The following is a 21,480-nucleotide window of genomic DNA, read 5'->3' on the forward strand; positions in this document are numbered from 1 at the left end:
ATTTTAAAAAGAATCATACGTTACCATTGTTTTAGAGCCAATCCATTCAAAGAAGACTCCAAACAGAAAGAAAATTAACATATGTGTTACTCTGATATATAAACCACAAACTATGGCGAGTTATACGCTCTTGCATCATTAATCAACCCACTTTCAATATAAAAAATGAAACATACGTTACAGAAACATACGTTACCAACTTTTTAAAGTAATTTTATCAAAAGGGAAATTGAATTCAGAAAGCACGTATAACAGCAACACTTACTTCAATTTGACATTAGTAAGTAAATTTTGTTAACTTTGGTCGAGTTTTAACTTGTTTAAGTAACCACAGTGAAACAAACGTTACTTTTATCAAACAGACTTTATATTGTTTACACGTGCACATATAAAAACATAAAATCACATTTTTATGACAATAGAATGATGTGTATTTGATTCCTAAATAAAACAGTCGATTTCACATGTAAGTTTCAATTCCGTGATAAATTTCATATTAAAATAAGCAAGTGTGAAACATAGTTACTCCAACTTACAATTCAACAATTTTTGAAAATTAAAGATAAAATTGGGATTAGCATGCCTGTTAGTAACGGTTACCTTGTATTAGATGTAAGAAGATACAAAAGTGTTTTTGCAAAGGAAAGATATATGTTAATGATATGTTGATGTACCAGCATAAATGTTAAAAATATATTACAAGATATTGAAGTTCTCAGCAACAACTGATTAGATCTGCAAAGAGCTTATAGGCCGTATTTCATTCTAATGTATATGTAGATACTATGTAATAACGTTAAAATAATATCCATAGATACAAATTATTTTATAAAAAATTAAATTGTTTTCTTAACCTTTACTTGTATTTGAATAAAATGAAACATACGTGCCATCCTATATGGGGATAAATATAAAACTGCTTAGCAACAAATTACCCATATATGAAAAAAGTTGAAAGTTGAATGTTTTGAGAAAAAGTGCTAAATACAACATTTGTGTATGCATTCTACCTCTCATTTTTTATATATGATATCTATCCTTTGAATGAAGACATAAAATAATAATTTCCAAAATTGACTCTTTTTGTTTTCTACGAATATTTAACTTTGAAGAAATTAACTGAAAATTAGCAAGGTGCCCAACTTCCTTGAATTTTCCTGGGTTAGAAAGTCCCTCTAGATAGAGAATTTACAGATTTTGATATATTTTACAGATATTTGTTATTTATATGCAGCCAATATGTTACATTATTAGATCTGAAAACTACGTTACCAAGGAAATACAGTACTTATCATTACCGAAATAAATGTCATCTTGTTTGAAATTATTTCTGGCAAACTTGCAAAATACCCTAAACTTTTACTTCAGCAATAAAAAATGACACAATGACAACATCAAATTTTTAATATTTTTCAACCTCATAAATTTTTTAAAAGCTGTGCAAACCTTAATTTATGGCCCACAGGGACCCAGCACAGTGTTGGGATAGTGTATAAAAGTAATTCTAAAAAAATATACTGTATATAATATACGCGTCGGGTGTGTAAGTGAAAGGTGTGAGAGAAAGTAAAAACCTGAATATGAACATGATCAGGACAGTGAGATACATTAAAAACTTCTAGTCATTGTTAAAATGTTTTTATAAGCAAGGGTGAAAGAAATATTTAAAAATACTACAAGTCAACTGATACTGACAACAGTTTATATATAGCTTGTTTTACGGTTTTATTAATTTATGGTAACATAGAAGGTGTACCTAAAATACATAAAGTGGCGTAAAGTAGCGTAAAGAAAATGACAACTGGCGTTAAGTGGAGCGAATCGACAATGGGGCGAATCACCAAACTTATGAATAATCAGTCAAATGTTCCGAATGTATCCAATCAGATTCGCATTTCCCAATAAGGCTAAGGCATGGTTCTGTTTACACTTTGATCTGTAAAATCCTAGGAAAAAAATAAAGAGATAATAATGGCAGCCGACACTGGTATTTATTTTTTTAACATTTATTCTTAATAATTGTTGATTCTATTAGATCTATATATTATTTGCTAAAAGTCGACTATAATTTTCCTAATAAATAACACAGCAACTGATCAACTCGTCCCATTGTTGGTTCGAACCTTTATATTTTTTCTGTATTAATTAGTTCTTAAAAAGCATAGCTGCGTGGTGTGTACTGTCAGTGTACATTATATGTGGCAATCTCCTGGTTTAGACCCCTATGTATTTTTCAGGAGTAAAACTTGTATATAATACACTAACAGAGATCTGCCAAGAATTTGAAAGTACTGGGCCCTGGGCCCACTTGGTCTGAAAATGATGGGCCATTTTACCAAAGTATGGGCCTTGGGAAAATAAGTAAACATTGACCAAAATAACTGTTAAAAAGTTTGTAGATACATGTAATTGAATTTCACAGGTAATAAAACTTAAATCATATTTTATGACAAGTGGTTCACTTATAATTCAGTACTTTACCAATAATTAAAAATTATGCCTACATGGTAACTTTCTAACTAATATTAATTGCAGGCAAAAATGAAAATATTTTTTTAATGGCTGCTCAAAAATTTGATATGCAAATTTATTCACATAATTGCTGGTTCTTACTTGTAATGTTTTATATTGTGCATTATCCATTTAATTGTTCCTACTTTGCACCAAATGTCCCTTACCACTGTATATTGACGAATTTCATTGCCCCTTGTATGCCTCTGTGTAGACAGCATACATCAAAGACATTTGCCGACAGACCTTTTGATCATGAAAAAAGTCATGCACAATGTTTCTCTGATTGGTTAATCACCCTGTCAAACATTCTGATGACGAAATATACATCTTTTTTTACACTTCATCAGCCAAAACTTGCGTGAACTTTAGTGACCTTAGGGTTGATCAAGTTGAACACCTGTCAGATTATACTGTAACTTAGAGTATTTCTTAAAATAGCAACACTTTTTTTTCAGTTACCGATAATCATTTTAAATATTAAGTAGTTGTATAATGTGTTTGTTTGTTTTATTGGATTAAATTTACGGTAGTAGAAATGAGTATCTGTGTGGGAAAGGGATTATGAGAAGAAATGCGGTAAGTAGACAACATGGACAAAAGCTATAGGGGAATGGATAAACTAAAGAATATGCGTAATTACAGGAGCATGGGTAACATGTTGCTGTTGGTACCAGTTTTGACTGGATGACTAAATAACCCAGCAGACAGTTTTGTTTTCTTATAAGTCTGGCACAGATTTTAGATGCGCCCATGGCCCTTTGCTGCCGATTTTCCTGCGCCATTCTCATTTTTTTAGCGCCAATGGCGCAAAATCGCGTCCTCGGCAGATCTCTGCACTAAAGAAAACGGAATGAACCTTATATATACTCCTGGTTTAGACCCCGGGGTCTAATCCAGGATATAGCCGGCAATCTCCTGGTTTAGACCCCTATGTATTTTTCAGGAGTAAAACTTGTATATAACACACTAAAGAAAACGGAATGAACCTATAAAAAGCCAAGAGGGGAAACATTTGATATCTCTCAGCTAAAGAGACTTTAGTCCTTCATTGAAAGACATCGCATTTTCTTTTTTTTAACATTTTGACGTTTATCGGAAAATGTGGATTTTACCCATGTAAAAAATAGCTTCAAATCCGAGGTTACGTCTAAATATTTGGACTAAAGAGACTTCAGCAAACGGGTTTTGTAGTATGCTAGACCTGTTCGCTGAAGCCAATCCCGTATCCAAAGTCAACCAGAACCGTGACATATTTATGTCATGCTGTAATTCAATAAATTTGCGTGATCTGGACAAAAGCTACTGTATTTTAATATAGGTAGTTAGATATATTTGGGACACTTCAGTCTATATTTTTGAACACAGAACGTTAGATTGACGATATAATGCCTCAAAGTTTATTAGTGGGTCATGTTGGGTGAGGCACAGGAACTTGAAATGTTATTAAATAACCATTGATTTACATGATAATATCCAATAATACCCCCTATACTGTATACTATAGTGTTTTTTATGCCCACGTCATATAATGGCTGGGGCATATAGTGATACCCTATTCCGTCATTCCGTCATCAGTTTCTGTTCATTATCTTAGTAACGGTTGCACACATTCAACTCAAATTTGGCATATGGATATGTCATGAGAAAATACAGATCAAGCTCAAATTTTGTCATGGTTAGATGATTTTTGGCAGATTTATGCCCCTTATACTTTGAAAGTAATATGAAATTTTCAGTTTCCATTCATTATCTCCCCAACAGTATTACACATTCAACTCAAAATTCCGTATGGATACGTCAAAACTCAAAGGAATGAGCAGGTCAAGTTTGAATTTGGTCATGGTTCAATGATTTTTGGCAGAGTTATGCCCCTTTCACTTTGAAAATAATATGCATTTTCAGTTTCCGTTCATTATCTCCTCTAGGGTATTACACATTCAACTCATATTTGACATATGGATATATGTCAAAGAAATGCGCAGGTCAACTTCCAATTTTGTCATGCTTTGATGATTTTTGAGTTATGCCCCTTTAACTTTTATGCCCCTTTAACTTTGAAAAAAAAGGAAATTTTTCAGTTCACATTCATTATCTCCCCCAACAGTTGTACATAATTGTGGGTAATTTTGGCCGAAACGTCTTTAGGCCAAAATTAGTTGAAATCTGTGCCAACACCTGTCAGCATACATTTCATTCAGTTTTCAGTGTCAAAGAATTGTCTAAATATATATTTAGACAATTCTTTGAAAAACAGAAACAGAATGTTAAATCCAAATATATAGAATGAAGGTAGTGGCACAATAATTTTGTGCAAAATGAAGTTGTTGGACATATGTCTGATAAGAATTTTACATAAGCCAGATCAGGCATTTTAATAATTTTAACCACCTGTAAGTGACAGTTGAAAAATTCTCCTCACATTTAAAACGTATATAAGGTTATCAAAATTAAGACATCATCATGAAGATTATTATATTTGAGCTGCGTCATGACAAAACCAACATAATGGGATTGCGACCAGCATGGATCCAGACCAGCCTGATCAGGATCCATGCTGTTCGCTATCAGTTTCTCTACTTGTTATAGGGTTTATAAGCGAACAGCATGGATCCTGATCAGACTGCGCGGATGTGCAGGCTGGTCTGGATCCATGCTGGTCGCAAACCCATTATGTTGGTTTTGTCATGACGCGGCTCATTTGTGTAATAAATTGTTCTCAGTGTATCTAACTTTAAGGACAGAAATTGATGACTATTTGTTAGGTTATCAATATAAAAATTGATAACGATTTGCCCCAGTTCAGATTCACCCCACTGAGTTCAGTAATGATTCAGTTATCATCATGTCACCATGGTCTTAATCATTTTCCTTCTAAAAAGTGCCAGTAAGATTTATAGATATTATATTAATTGCATTTACTGAAAAAAGCAAGTTCTTTCGGTCGGTATTAAGCATGATCTAACTTAAAGTATTGAATTTTTTTTAGTTTTAGGCCTTCATTTACTTTATAAGTATAAGTTTCTAGTTTTAGAAAATGACAAAATATAGCATTATGTGTTAGCTAGAAAATACAACTTGTCAACAGTGTATATATGTAACAAACGGATGATTATGTGAAAATTATACAATTATCACCAATCTAGGCATACACATTTACACACATTTGATTGGAATTTTATTAGAAAACGGTTAAAAAATACTGTAATTAAAAAAGGTTATCCTTATCGCGGATTAGTAATTGTAAGTTCTGTACAACTGATATATTTCTTATTCTATCTCTAAATCAAATGTTATCTTTAAAAGTATATAATTATATAAATGCATAAAAATATCCAAACCACAAATATTTATCAATTCAAATGAATTAAAAATGTTGATTAATGATATAAGGTGTAGTGAATCGTTACTAAAGTTGGGTGAATGGTCAGAGGGGCAAATCATTATATTACCTTAAATTTATTTCTTCATCAAATCACATGAACTTGTATTCATCTAAAACAACAGATTTTTACTAAATCGTTATCAGGTAGGTGAATAGAAATTCTTATGTTGAAAAAATGGTCAGTGCCTTGAAACTCTTTAAGTTACTTCACTGTTTAATGATTAATTGATGATTTAATCAAACTTGACCTTGACCTTAATTTGACCTTGTCAGTAACAATTGTTATTCCCATCAAGTTTATGTTACTGTCCCTTTTGCATTTCCCCAAAATTTAATGAAAAAATTCCCTATTTAAATTTATCTATGAAAATTGGCCTGACCTGGAGAAAGGTTTATATATAGATATAATATAAGGTTTACAATTGATAAAAAAAAGGAAGATGTTTTAAATTAAATGATTAATGATTATGTAATATATTTTGCAGATCTGAAGGAGAAATGTAAGGTGAGGAAGTTTGTGACTGGACCACCTCCTGTTGACCCGACAAAATGTTATGTGAACCAAGGGGAAGAAGACCAAATGGTAATCTTTTTGAAATACTTTATTTTTAACTGTCAAGTCCTTTTATAATAAATCAATGTCAAATTCGGACTCAAAAGAATGTCTCACATCTGTAATGTTAAATTGTGAAATTAAAATGATTCCCTATTAATGAAGTACCTACTGCAGTTCAGGATTTGCATGTAAAGTGACTGTTTCCCTCAGACCGCTGTGACTATTGATTTCCCAAACTTCCAGTAACAGAAGCCCCGATTTACAATCAAAAGTAGGCAAATATAGGAAAGCCTGAAAATTTGTATAATTGTAAATTAAATAAAAGCAATGCACTCAGTCCATTCTGATATACGTAACAAATAAACAATGCTTTGTTTTTGTTTTCAATGATTTTATTTTATTCGTTCTGTATTATTCCATCTGTTACTGCACTGTTTAGTTGTTGACATCAATGGTCAATTTGAATCATTTTATGATGTGTTGTAATATACAGGCCAAGCCTGAAAAGAAAACTTTTGAATGTCTGGCAACAGTTGTTGTTCCATTCTTCATTTGTTTACTATGAGTATCAATGCTGTAAGTTGTTTAATAAATGAGCCGTGTCACGACAAAACCAACATAATGGGTTTGCGACCAGCATTCGCGCAGTCTGATCAGGATCCATGCTGCTTCGCTTACCAACACTATTACAAGTAGAGAAACTGATAGCGAACAGCATGGATCCTGAACAGACTGCGCGAATGTGCAGGCTGGTCTGGATCCATGCTGGTCGCAATCCCACTATGTTGGTTTTGTTGTGACACGGCTCAAATGCTTAACCTGTTGGGGAACAAAAATGACTATAAGCCTTTGCCACCAGTATAGTATCTTACAGCCAGGTGAACCTGCACTTTCATGCAATTTGATCTAAATCTCTTTACTGTTGACTGATGAACTTTATTTTTTTTCTATTTTTTATATATCCAAAATTGACATGGTCAGTTCCAAAATATAAGCTTAACAAGTCCATTATAATAAAATTTGGCAAGTTGCAAGTAACAGGGCTCATCCTGAAGGGCGATTCAGGCGAAAACTTCGCCGTGTATATTCCAATTTCGCTCTTCCGATTGATCAAAGAGAAGTCAACATCGCCGATAAAATCTTAATTCCAAATAGTAATTACTTAGCGATGTAAAGAGCAGAGATTGTATCCGCCCATATGACGACCGCTAATTATCATTATCCAATCAGAGCGTCGCTTTATACTAACCTTCTACCTGTAAGCGAAGCGATAGACCGCCTACTCTAAACAGTAAATAATGAGAGCATCGGCCCGAAACGGTATAATTGTGTGATAGTTTGCGAGTTTAATACGGGATTTGGCGATAATTATACATTGTTTTTTCCCCGATTATCTAAATACGTGCAATCTTCCCTAATTGATATACACGATGCACTTCGATGGTGGGTTTTTAACCCGAGTTAAGGCGATGTGCAATGGATTTTTCACGGCTATCACAAAACTGTTAGTCAATTAAAAATAATCAATTTCATTAATGATCAGCGACCGGATTAAAAACTTAATCATAGTTTTGAATGATTTCAGTCTGTTAACATCAAATTTTTACTGTAAAATTGTTATGTCGCTCACGTCATGGCTACAGGGCGAAATGCCCAAACCTAGCAGTAAAACTAAAAGAAAGTTACTGATTCTGATACACAAACGCGAAAATTTAAGAAAACCATTTCGCAAAAATCTTGCGATTGGTATGTTGTAGACAGTGGGGGTGTTTGGCATTGTTCTGTTTTTAGAAATGCCAAATTTGACACAGTTTACGCACGTGGGCAAGACATCCCGGCTAAACTACATATCGGTCGTATATCATGCATCATGTAACGTATATAACAACAAAATTTGTCAAGAAGAGGAGTTGTTATTGTTTCAATATACATATTTGTTTTAATGTCGTAAATATGACGCTCAGATTAAGATTTATCAATTTTGTAAATTTTAAAAAGCATTATTTATAAAGATATTACCGAATTTAACATTTCATGAAAATAAAGGGAGGTAATTAGAAATTAATTTTCTACAATTTCTCAGTCAAATTTTTCAATAAGAAATGAATGTATGTAATTTTAGTGATCAAATATAATGTGCACAAATGTTTGCAGTACATATTTTACATATTCTTTGATGTTTGAAAATTGTTTTATAAGCATAATTATATGCATATAAATCTGACATTACAACATTCAGAACGTTCAAAGAAATTTCTGTTACCAGAACAGAATAGAACAGATTTTATTAATCAATATCCAAGGTGACTTCATCTTCTAATAAAAGTGAGGAAATATGAAATTGATTTTATCATCACATCTTTTCTTACACATCATTATCAACAAATGTACATGAAAATATATAAACACATATTTTGAGAAAGTTTATAAATAGCTGATCAATAGATATCAAAAATAATTTTTTTATATTCATATTTGCAGCTCAAAAACATTTAGATGCTATTGCCAGATCTACTACTAGTCTACTAATTAATCTACTTTTAATTAATACAACTATTAATTAATCTACTATTAATTAATTAACTGGAGAAATATTATAAGTGATGTCAATTGTGTTTATATTATATTTAAAGGATGTATAGCCATGCATGTTAATGCATACACATTGGGTTGTTTCCCTTCTCCCTAATTTTCGCGAGGAAGTCACTTCTCCCTAAAATTTCCCCCCAGGATGAGCCCTGAGTAAAAGTTAAATAATTGAAGTAAGATACATCATATATTATGTATCACCTGCTTTTTTGCATATATATTTATATTGATATGTTTGCCAGTAAAATGGTATATACATAAAAAAAAATTATTGTATTGTATTAGGTAACAGCCTCAAATGTTCGACTTCAAATACATGTACTACATGTATTTTGAATATTACCCTACAATTGGCCCAAAAAAGCAATTTAATCCCAAGTGAGGTTTTCATATAAGCTTGCAACACACCAACTTCGTTGAGGTATCTCTTTCATAACTCTAGCACATTTAATATTTATAGCTAAAGTTGTTACATTTTAAATAAGCCTACAGTAGAATGTCCCTTTTAAAGATCAATAATTCAGAAATTAGATATTTCAATTTTATGTTTGTACTTTTAATGGGTACATGTATACTTAACCTTGAAAAAATTTTTGTAGGCATATATCTTAGTTCTATGTACTATGTTTGAATGATTAAGTACATCATTCTGTACAGTAATATTTCACTGCATTTAAATTAGGTAATATTTAAACATGTTGCCAACTTGAATTAACTTGCCTTGAATGCTAAAAAAAAATCAAAATGTGATCTTGCTGTAAAAGCACCTTTGTAAATCTGCCTTTATATTCAATACATTAAGATAAAGCATATATTTACATAAAAAATGCAGATGATATATTTTGTAATGACAAACTATTAAGTTTGTAGAGCCTGTTAAATGTTGGACATGCTGACAAATTGGCTTGATAGCAAATTGACTGATAGGGTTATATATACATGTAGATATATGTTACTTAGTCTATGGTAAGGTGGATAACCCTAGTGTAAGGTGGATAACCATAGTGTTAGGTGGATAACCATAGTGTTAGGTGGATAAGCTTGGGGTAATCTGGATAAGCCTTGGGTTAGGTAGAAAAGCCTGTTGTCAAGTGGATAAACCTAGTGTTATGTGGATAAACCTAGTGTAAGGTGGATAAGCCTGGGCTGAGATGGATAAGCCTTGGGTCAGGTGGATCAGGCTGGTGTAAGGTGGATAAGCCTATTGTTAGGTGGATAAGCCTGGGGTTAGGTTGATAAACCTAGGATTAGGTGGATAAACCTAGTGTTAGGTGGATAAACCTAGTGTTAAGTGGATAAAAATAGGGTTAGGGGAATAAGACTGAGGGTAGGTGGATAAGCATAGGGTTTTGTGATCAGCCTAAGGTTAGGTAGACATGCCTTGGGGATGGGTGGGTAAGCATAGGGATAGATGGATAACCCTTGGGGGATACATGTAGATGGGTAAGCATAGGGTTAGGGGGGGGACATTTATGTGATGACATTTAGAAGCTGTGACATTTATTCATTTGATAGCTCATATACATTTGTTTTTTAAAATGGCCAACAATTGAGTTGTAGAATTAGTTTTTTAATGGTTTATAATTTCAGGAAATACAGGGATATACAATAAGCAGGTTAAAATGTGTCATTGTTTACTTTTTCATCATCATCACTATTGGTTTGTTGCGTCTGGTATTTCATTGGGTGCCTCAGTGGCTTGTCTGGGTTACTCATAGAAAATGCAGCCTGGCTGAAGCTACCACTGTGCTTTTAAGGGTGAGTGTCTTTAAACTATCTACCTTCATACAAAAGTCACCTCCTATTATAATTAAACACCTGCTGCACAACAGCCAATAATGAAATTATCACCTCATACATGTAAAAATTCTTCTTATAAGCAGTTTAAATGAATTTAAATCCAAAGATTTAAAAAAAACTGAATATGCAAATATGTCTAAAATACTCATTCTTTGAGAAAATACTTTGAAAGGACTTAATTCAATGAAAGATTCAATATTTTAGGACCAGTACAAACAATGGTTTGTAGCTAAGGTTGACACAATGACCAAGGATGGAACAAGGTAAGGTATTGAGAATTGACTTTTTTAGGGTGTTTTTTTCGCAAACTCTTTATTTTTTCATTATTACATGTGTAATATATTAATTTTTGACTTGAGAAAATGTGACATTTGTCATCAGCTTCCTTTTTCTGACCATGCCTGCACTTTAATGTAGAACAACCAGGCATTGCACTGTTGGTAGCTCAATTAAATTTTATCTAAATGGATAAATCCAGGCTTGATGCTGGGCAATGAATGGATTGTTCCAGTCTCAAAGCTGGTCAATGAATGGATTGTTCCAGGCTCGAAGCTGGTCAATGAATGGATTGTTCCAGGCTCGAAGCTGGTCAATGAATGGATTGTTCCAGGCTCGAAGCTGGGTAATGAATGGATTGTTCCAGGCTCGAAGCTGGGCAATGAATGGATTGTTTCAGACTCGAAGCTTGGCAATGAATGGATTTTTCCAGGCTCGATGCTGGGCAATGAATGGATTGTTCCAGGCTCGATGCTGGGTAATGAATAGATTGTTCCAGGCTCGAAGCTGGGCAATGAATAGATTATTCCAGGCTTAATGCTGGGCAATGAATGGATTGTTCCTGGCTCGAAGCTGGGCAATGAATGGATTGTTCCAGGCTTGAAGCTGGGCAATGAATGGATTGTTCCAGGCTCGAAGCTGGGCAATGAATGGATTGTTTCAGGCTCTAAGCTGGGCAATGAATGGATTGTTTTAGACTCGAAGCTGGGCAATGAATGGATTGTTCCAGATTCAAAGCTCGGCAATGAATGGACTGTTTTAGGCTCGAAGCTGGGCAATGAATGGATTGTTTCAGGCTCGAAGCTGGGCAATGAATGGATTGTTCCAGGCTCGAAGCTGGGCAATGAATGGATTGTTCCAGGCTCGAAGCTGGGCAATGAATGGATTGTTTCAGGCTCTAAGCTGGGCAATGAATGGATTGTTTTAGGCTCGAAGCTGGGCAATGAATGGATTGTTCGAGGCTCTAAGCTGGGCAATGAATGGATTGTTTCAGGCTCGAAGCTGGGCAATGAATGGATTGTTTCAGGCTCGAAGCTGGGCAATGAATGGATTGTTCCAGGTTCAAAGCTCGGCAATGAATGGATTGTTCCAGGCTCGAAGCTGGGCAATGAATGGATTGTTCCAGACTCAAAGCTTGGCAATAAATGGATTGTTCCAGGCTCTAAGCTGGGCAATGAATGGATTGTTCCAGACTCGAAGCTTGGCAATGAATGGATTGTTCCAGGCTCAATGCTGGGCAATGAATGGATTGTTCCAGGCTCGATGCTTGGTAATGAATAGATTGTTCCAGGCTCGAAGCTGGGCAATGAATAGATTATTCCAGGCTTAATGCTGGGCAATGAATGGATTGTTCCTGGCTCGAAGCTGGGCAATGAATGGATTGTTCCAGGCTTGAAGCTGGGCAATGAATGGATTGTTCCAGGCTCGAAGCTGGGCAATGAATGGATTGTTTCAGGCTCTAAGCTGGGCAATGAATGGATTGTTTTAGGCTCGAAGCTGGGCAATGAATGGATTGTTCCAGGCTCGAAGCTGGACAATGAATGGATTGTTTCAGGCTCTAAGCTGGGCAATGAATGGATTGTTTTAGGCTCGAAGCTGGGCAATGAATGGATTGTTTCAGGCTCTAAGCTGGGCAATGAATGGATTGTTTTAGGCTCGAAGCTGGGCAATGAATGGATTGTTTCAGGCTCTAAGCTGGGCAATGAATGGATTGTTTCAGGCTCGAAGCTGGGCAATGAATGGATTGTTTCAGGCTCGAAGCTGGGCAATGAATGGATTGTTCCAGGTTCAAAGCTCGGCAATGAATGGATTGTTCCAGGCTCGAAGCTGGGTAATGAATGGATTGTTTCAGGCTCGAAGCTGGGCAATGAATGGATTATTTCAGGCTTAATGCTGGGCAATGAATGGATTGTTCCAGGTTCAAAGCTCGGCAATGAATGGATTGTTTTAGGCTCGAAGCTGGGCAATGAATGGATTGTTTTAGGCTCTAAGCTGGGCAATGAATGGATTGTTTCAGGCTCGAAGCTGGGCAAATGCTTTACGCAATTCATGAGTTTAAAGTTCATTACTTATACTTCACTATCATATTATTAAAGCCTGATTTCATGAATTATAATTTTTATGAGTGTGATTTTTACAAATTGCTTATTCTAAAACCATGTGTTAAAGGTGATGGTCATATTGTCATGTTTATGTTGAAAAAAATCCATGGTTAACATTGAGTACTTGGAATTTAAAAGACTTTTTTTGGAGTTCTTAAGCAGAGTATCTCTTCACATTAATCGAAGCCTCCAGATTCAAGCTACATGTAATTTTCATGCAAATTTTAAGAAGGTATTTAAATGTAAAATAATTGTTTTGGTAACAAATTGCTAACAGCACAATCCATGTAAATTACCAGAAAAGAGTCAAAGTATTCAAAAATAGCCCTTATTTTGTTAACACAGAAATATCGTGAAAAATACTGCAAAATTAGTTATTAATTGCACATGAAATATATATTATTAGTTGAATTTTGAATCTCCTTCCTTTTCATAAGTCTAAAGTACATTTTTCTCAAGTTATTTTTCTTGAAATATTTTGGCTAATCTGGAGGCATGCAGCTTTAGACTAACAGTTTCTGATGTCATATAAGAAACATGGACATTTCTAAAGTAGGGCTTGAACTCATATGTCTGACTTGCAAAGGAAACACCAAACATCTTGACCTTTCCTCGGAGAGAGTTTTACATGCTGACTATCATAATTAATACTTTTCTTTTACTACACAAAATAATGCAGTCATTTTTTTTGCATAAAAAAGGTCAAATTAAGCTCTTTTCCCAATTTACAAAAAGATTTGATAATTTCCAATTTACTTTTCAGAAATCCCAAACAATGTGACCAAAATCAACTTAAACTTTTATGTTTACATGGCCAATTATGAAAAACAACCTAATTTATAAATCAGATATTGTTTGTTATGATTTATCAGCTTTTTTCCCAATTTAAAAGGCATTATTTTTGTAGGGTTGAAGTACTGAAACCATCTGTATCATTTTCCATACCATCCAAGTCGAGACGCAGACGTGCACAGCTATTTCTTAACACTGGGCAGGTGTGTTTTTCTTTCTAAGTTTCTTCAGCATGTTATACTATCTTGTGTGATACTAATAAATGTTTGATTGATAGTAATGAAATGATTTCTTTGCACAAAATAGGTAATGATCATCATTCCAAATACTGTGTAAGTGGTTAAGTTAGGGAAGCGCAGATACTGGCAAATTTTTGAATTTATGGGAATTGCTAAAATTTTCTCTAAGGTAAATATCAACAAACTTGTCAATAAGTTGCATGAGTCACTAATATTTCCATGTGCAAAATTCTGGAATTTTAAATTTGCTAACTTTCATTCACGTGGAAATATCTACTTATACAGTACTCACATTTAAAAGAGGAAATTTTATAGTTTTGGACTAAGCAATTTTAATGATTCTAAAGCAAAGAGAAAAAAACAGTTTTGAAAATACTTCAGCATTATAATTTTGCAAGAATATAATTATTACTTATTCAGAGTATGAATGTAGCTATTAGCTACTCTGCATGTACCTGCATCCAGAGACTTTCTCTATATAATTATTCTAATTAAAATAAGCCACCCCTGTAGTTAACCATAAATATAATAATAATAATAATAAAGACTTTATTTAAAGAGGCAACATAGTTAGGCAAGCCCAGTCTTCCCTATGAGCCTCTATCAAAAATGTACATATATACAGTTACAAACATTTAGATTTATATAAACAAAGAAAGAAAACTTAATGTATACAAGTTATACAACATAGAAAAATAGAGTAATTGAAAATTGCAATAAGAAAATGAATACAAACATTAATTATTTTGAAAGTATGAAATTGTACATTTTATGAGACATACATGTACATGTATATATGTGATATTAAAACACAGCTAGATTATTTGGTGCCCACCAGAGAACCACCATTTAAGATAATTAGATTTGAATGTTTGTAAGTTGGAAGAATTTCTTATGTTAAAAGGGAGGGAGTTCCAAAATGTTGAGCCTGAATATGATAGGGATTTTCTGCAGAATTCAATTCTTGGTTATATTTCATTGTAGAAAAACTGCAATACTATAACAGGTCACTGGTTTGAATTCTAAATAGATAACTTTATGAATGACAAGAGTAATATTTTTGAAACTTAAGCAATCATGAATTAGACTTTATTGTAGCACATGTATTCTAAAAAAAAATAAAAAATGTCCTATTACAAGTGTATATAACCTAAAATAGAATAATTTTAGTTATGCATAAAAAGTTTTCAACTGTTAGCATAAGGGATTTACTTTAATATTCACATGAGCAATATTTGTCTGTTTATCTGGCTTTACCCGAATTTCTAAACAATTCAAGAATTGTGGTCATTTATTTCATGCTTTCCAGTGTTTTATTACAATATACCAGATGATTATATTCTGATAAACCACTAGTGAAATTTATAAAATATAATTTTCACTGTAGCCGGACTATATCTGAATGCGAATGAAAAGAAAATCATAACCAACTGGAATAACAGGCAGAATTGAATGCCGTCATACGTAAATATACTTATTTAGGAAAAGAAAGTCAATGTCATCATACATCATGTTAAAAATGTAACAAAATTAGAGAAATTTAACAGAACTATATTTCAAAACTTATGATGTGAGGTCATGATATAATGACGTCACAAAGGAGAATGCGCGACATTGCGCGGCAAAATCAGTAAAAAAAATACTTAAAATCACTTAAAAAGCATCAAATAAAAAGAAAATTTATTTGTTTTACATATAAGATTGAAATATATTTCATTCGTGAACACCCGCTATTATATTTCCACTCGTGGCTACGCCACTCGTGAAAATATTGCATCTGGTGTTCACTCAGTGAAATTATATTTCAATCTTACATGCAAAACAAACAAATATCCTCTATATCTCAGTGAGTGGTCGTCTTTAACTGGCTTTCCGTGATAACTATCCTGTAATTATAATTATAACTACCGGTAACAATTACAACTGTCAAGTAATTAATGCCTCGGAAAGTTATCACTAGCCATGACAGAAATGACCACTGGACTCAATATCAGAGGTCAGTTGTCATAGAAAAAATTTCGCCTCCCTTGTGGATGGAACCTGTGACCCCTGGATAACAAATCTAATGCTCACCTTATTGAGCTAAGTGGGCCGACAACTTGATCTATATAATATGTTTGTAGTATTGTAATGACAGAGGTAAATGACCTGTATTTATCAGTGTATAAATAGATAAAAACAAAATATGATTTAGGTATACATGTATAATAAAACTCTTACATAAAAATAGTCAGGTTATTGTACCTGTAGCTAGATCTATAGACATTGTAATTAGGTTTACTATATCCACATGTAGTTAAGGTCGTTGACTTCAAACCACCGTTGTGGATAAGTGTCCCAACAGGATAACATGGACTTTGGATTCTGTCATGTGAGGAAGCTGAAATAATGCGCGGAAGTGCACCTGAGGTCTTCCTCGACCAGTAAATCTGGAAAGTCTCCTTATGACCTATACTGTGTCCATGCAACATAAAACCCAAATCAAACAAACATATATATCTAGATATTCAGATTCACCTAAATGCAACAAAAAGGACAATGTGATAATGATTGCCCCTAACTGCCTATTTTGATCAAGACCCTTTTACTGAAAAGACACAATCAGTCTAACGTCACTTATGGTAATTTTTTGAGACTTTATTTCATTGCGATTAAAAGAATTTTGTTTGTGTTTCATTTAGTAAGGCTTAGTCATTGTCTAAAATTGTTAGCATTACTTTGATTACAGTATGCAGTGAGGAAATCTAATCCAGAGTTGAAAGCATCAGTGGGTACTAATAAACTTAACCTGGACACTATTTCCTTGTTCATGTGTATGCCCTTTGTTCACCTGTATGTCCTTGTTTACCTTATGTCCTTGTTTACCAGTCACTAGAAATCACTAACACAAATACAATTGCAAAGAGAACTGATTACCTGTGTTTGTAACTTTGTGTCAATGTTTTGTCATTGTTTATTTATGTGACATGACTTTGTATATACATCAAGTAAACCATTTCCCTGCTGAAGTGGCCAATGGTTAAGGTGGTTAGCTAAGAATCATTGTGGGTTTGATGACTGACAGGGTCTTTGGATTTTATTTTTTTTGGAAGGAAGTTATCAAGCTGGCTTCTAAAGTGAAAGACCTGGACTGCATTTCATTGAAAGTTCTAAGTGTATCCTAAGACCTAGGACATAAAACCAACTTTAGGACTAACTAAAGACCATTTCAATAAATATTTTTGTCTTCGATCAAATACTGTTTACTACAAATAAATCTATTCTCCTGAAAACAGTTAAGACATACAACGACAGACACTTTTATTCGCAAAGTGAATGCCCATCAGCATTGCTATTCAGAAATTAAAAGATTTGTAACATAGGATTCATTAGTTTTGACATTTTCTTTGAAATGAAAATTGTCTCAGTTTAGGACTTACTATGAAAGGCAGCCCTGTAGTTATACTTGTGGCTTTCTAGCCTATAATAATGCAAAAATGGGCTTTTACAGTCTATTTTTTACCAGTATATCGGGAAAGTCACTATTTGACCTTTACAGATTTAAAGTTGCCATTATTGTTGCCATATAACATTAGCAGAGCAGATGTGCATTAACTTGTCATGAAATAAAAGTGAGGCAACATTTTATGTATGATTAATATGCATTCTGTATTGCACATAACTGTATAGTATATATATCTTGCATGCATAATTCATGTAATGGTAGTATATTAATAAATATTAATGAGTGAAATTTTTTACTACCTATACAAAATCTTAGTGATAATTTATACAATGATAAGAAAATACGTGACAAATTTTGATGTTTGAATGTCAATTTACTTAGAATAGAATTAAAAAAAAATGGGCAAACAACTCTTAAGGGATATTTATACTTACTTTAGACAAGTTGTTTCCCTTTGTAAAGAAAAAAGAAATGTCATTATATGTGCATAGTGCCAATGCAGTTTGCTTTTTTTAGAAAATATTTTTTTGTGTCGCCTTGAAAAGGTGACATATAGGGGTTACTTTTGTCGGCGGCGTCTGTGTCGTTGTCGGCGTCCCCTAAAGCTTGTCCGGAGCATAACTCAGTCACTATAACTCTGATTGACTTCAAACTTGGTATGCATGCTTCTTTCAAAAACCCGAAGTGCAGTGCACAAGGACCGGTACTCTGCAGTTCTTATTTTTTGAGTTATTGCCCTTTGTTAATTTTCATACTTTAATTTTGTCCGGGCCATTTCTATTCAACTAAAAAAGCTATGGACTTGAAACTTTATAGGATGATAGATGTCATTAAGAAGAAGTGCAGTGCACAAGAACCAGGACTCTGCACTTCCTAATTTTTGCCAGTACTCTGCACTTCCTAATTTTTGAGTTATTGCCCTTTGTTAATTTTCATACTTTATTTTTGTCCGGGCCATTTCTCCTAATGTATAAAAGCCATGGACTTGAAACTTCATAGGATGATAGGTCTCATTAAGAAGAAGTGCAGTGCACAAGAACAGGTACGCTGCATTTCTTATTTTTTGAGTTATTGCCCTTTGTTTATTTTCATACTTTAATTTTGTCCAGGCCATTTCTCCTTAAGTATAAAAGCTATGGACTTGAAACTTCATAGGATGATAGATCTCATTAAGAAGAAGTGCAGTGCACAAGAATCGGTACTCTGCATTTCTTAATTTTTGAGTTATGGCCCTTTGTTAATTTTCATACTTAATTTTTATCCAGGCCATTTCTCCGAAAGTATAAAAGTTATGGACTTGAAACTTCATAGGATGATAGATGTCATTAAGAAAAAGTGCAGTGCATAAGAACTGATACTCTGCATTTCTTATTTTTTGAGTTATTGCCCTTTGTTGATTTTCTTACTTTATTTTTGTCCTGGTCATTTCTCCTCAAGTATGAAAGCTATGGACTTGAAACATCATAGAATGATACATCTTATTGATAAGAAGTGCAGTGCACAGAAACTGCTGCTCTGCACTTATTATTTTTTAGTTATTGCCCTTTGTTATTTTTCATATTTCATTTTTGTCCTGGCCATTTCTCCTAAACTACATTGTTCACAAGGCGACACATCGGACTCGCGGAGTTCTAGTTTGAAAAATGCTTAAAAAAATATTGAGAAAGATTTCAGACAAATTATAGTTGTTAACACAAGTTATTTAAAAAAAGTTGTGTGTGACAACTTGACTTATATTCTCCTATTTAAATAAGATATGATTGTGTCAACTATTTTAGAGAGATGAAAACCTGATCCGATATTTTGTTGTAAAGAGAGTAAAGTTCATCTGGAATGCTGAGGAGGACAAATACCAGAAATTGAGGTATGATTTTCACTGTTTCTTTTTGGGGTTAAAATAAAATGCTGACCGTTTAAATGGCAACGTAATAACAGTGTTAAATGTTTAACAGACTGTAATAATTTTCAACATTTAACTTTGTTTCTTTATGACAAGACATTTTGTTTGTACTTAGTTGAACTCAAACTGATACATAGAGGATATTTGTTTAGTTCAGTGTAAGATCAGAATATATTTCACCGAGTGAGCACCAAAAGGTATATTTCACGAGTGGCGCAGCCACGAGTGAAATATAAAATTTTGGTGTTCACGGTGAAATACATTTCGATCTTACACTAAACTAAACAAATTTTCTTTTATTATATGCAAAGAAACGTTTTAAAAAGACATTAAACCTAATACTGAAAGAAAAGCGCGCCAAATAATAATACAACATGACGTCATTTACGACGTCACGTCATAAAGTTGGTTCCCAGTACTGTGCACGCTGGTGTTTCACTAAAACAACGTAAGGGGCTTAAATTCAAAACAGTGAAATTATCAAATTGATAATTTCACTGTTTAAAACAGTGAAATTATCAATTTTTATTACACTGATATATTTCTATAAACTACCGAAAAGCATGTAATAAAATACATTAATACATCCGAATATGGAGTAACTATTTTTCATAAGGGTTATACCGCACTCTATCAGATTGGAAAACTAATTGTTGAGTACAATTAAAATACAAACAATTTGTCATATCTTGTTATGAAAAAACTAAAATACTATTTAGAATCAATTGAAAACTTTTTTGCCTCTGTCAAATACTAACCTTGGTCACTAGTTACTGATTTTCAAACAAATTTTTAGCTAAAAACCGACTGGTTTCCTAACATATTACCTGCTGAATTTATGTTATGAATTTGCCCTGCTTTTATTCTAGAACAGTCCATTCAAAATATAAGGGATTTCAATATCAGAATACAAAGAAAATGGATCTTACAACAGTAAAGAGCAAGGTCAGACAGACTGATGGCAAAGGCTTATCACGTTTGGTTCCAGCTGGGTAATAATGGTTAACAAGTTATGCCATTTGAGGTTTTTGTTACCATGGTAATGGTTCTTAAGGTAAATAGCTGAGATTTTGTAACATTTATGATTTTAATGTGATGTTTTGTGTATTTCAGGGGTTTGGAAGTTAACAATACATGCTCATATTTCCATGAGGCCAAAGGGTTAAGCTATGAACACCAAAGAAAAAGGTGAAGTTTCACTATGTTTTATCATATTGTTTTGAATATATATACACATACATAAAATTATGCACAAGGATGCATAATCAAACATCAATATATTATTGTAAATATATACAAAAGAGCTGGTATTCCAAAAGTTACTACAACATTATAGAGGGCCTTCCACTGAAAAGAGCTGACTGTAATGTTTATACTTAAATGTAGTTGTGGAAAAAAAAATGTAATGTATAACTTCAATTTAAAGCCTTAATTTAATAAATGTGAGTGAAAAAAAATCACCTTTTTTCTTTAAATATTAAAATAGAGTAATTTGTATGAATAACTAATTTAGAAAACCATTGCTACATTGGGGAAAAAACATAAGCAGTTTTGTATGAAAAAAACATATATTCACCGCAGCAATTTTTTGTGATGTGGTATGCCTTATAAAGCAAATTTTTTTTCGAAAAATTTCCCAAACCCTTATTAAAAGGGCTTTCCAAAGCTTTTTTTATAGAAATTTTTTATTTCCCGAAAAAAATCCTTTGGTTTTTCCTTTTGGCCCCAAATAACAGGAAAAAAAATTTGGGTAAAAACCTTTTTCCCGAACCCCCCCAAGACCCTAGAAACATAGATTAAACTGGGGGATGGAAACCCCTTGTTTTTTGTACACCCCTTACTTCCCTTTTTTTTTTTCCCACTTTAGTTTTAAAAGGGGCCCCCC

At 33.3% G+C, this 21,480-nt stretch overlaps 1 protein-coding gene across 2 annotated transcripts; it reads left to right on the forward strand.

The window, feature by feature from the left end:
- The first annotated feature begins 1,849 nt into the window (after nucleotides 1-1,849).
- LOC132723967 (polyamine-transporting ATPase 13A3-like) lies at nucleotides 1,850-20,807 on the forward strand. 2 transcript variants are annotated; one of them, XM_060708774.1, is made up of 8 exons: nucleotides 1,850-1,987; nucleotides 6,382-6,479; nucleotides 10,632-10,799; nucleotides 11,046-11,104; nucleotides 14,127-14,214; nucleotides 16,979-17,017; nucleotides 19,474-19,559; nucleotides 20,709-20,807. In XM_060708774.1, the coding sequence occupies exons 1-8, from the start codon at nucleotides 1,972-1,974 to the stop codon at nucleotides 20,785-20,787; spliced, it is 633 nt and encodes a 210-aa protein (XP_060564757.1). In that variant the 5' UTR covers nucleotides 1,850-1,971; the 3' UTR covers nucleotides 20,788-20,807. The 2 variants fall into 2 exon arrangements, with proteins under 2 accessions (XP_060564757.1, XP_060564761.1); XM_060708778.1 differs by lacking the exon at nucleotides 16,979-17,017 and having other exon boundaries at nucleotides 20,709-20,806.
- Nucleotides 20,808-21,480: the final 673 nt, after the last annotated feature.

Source organism: Ruditapes philippinarum, unplaced genomic scaffold, assembly GCF_026571515.1.
Source record: "Ruditapes philippinarum isolate M1 unplaced genomic scaffold, ASM2657151v2 ctg7664_1_1_1_1, whole genome shotgun sequence".
Lineage (NCBI taxonomy): Eukaryota > Metazoa > Mollusca > Bivalvia > Venerida > Veneridae > Ruditapes > Ruditapes philippinarum.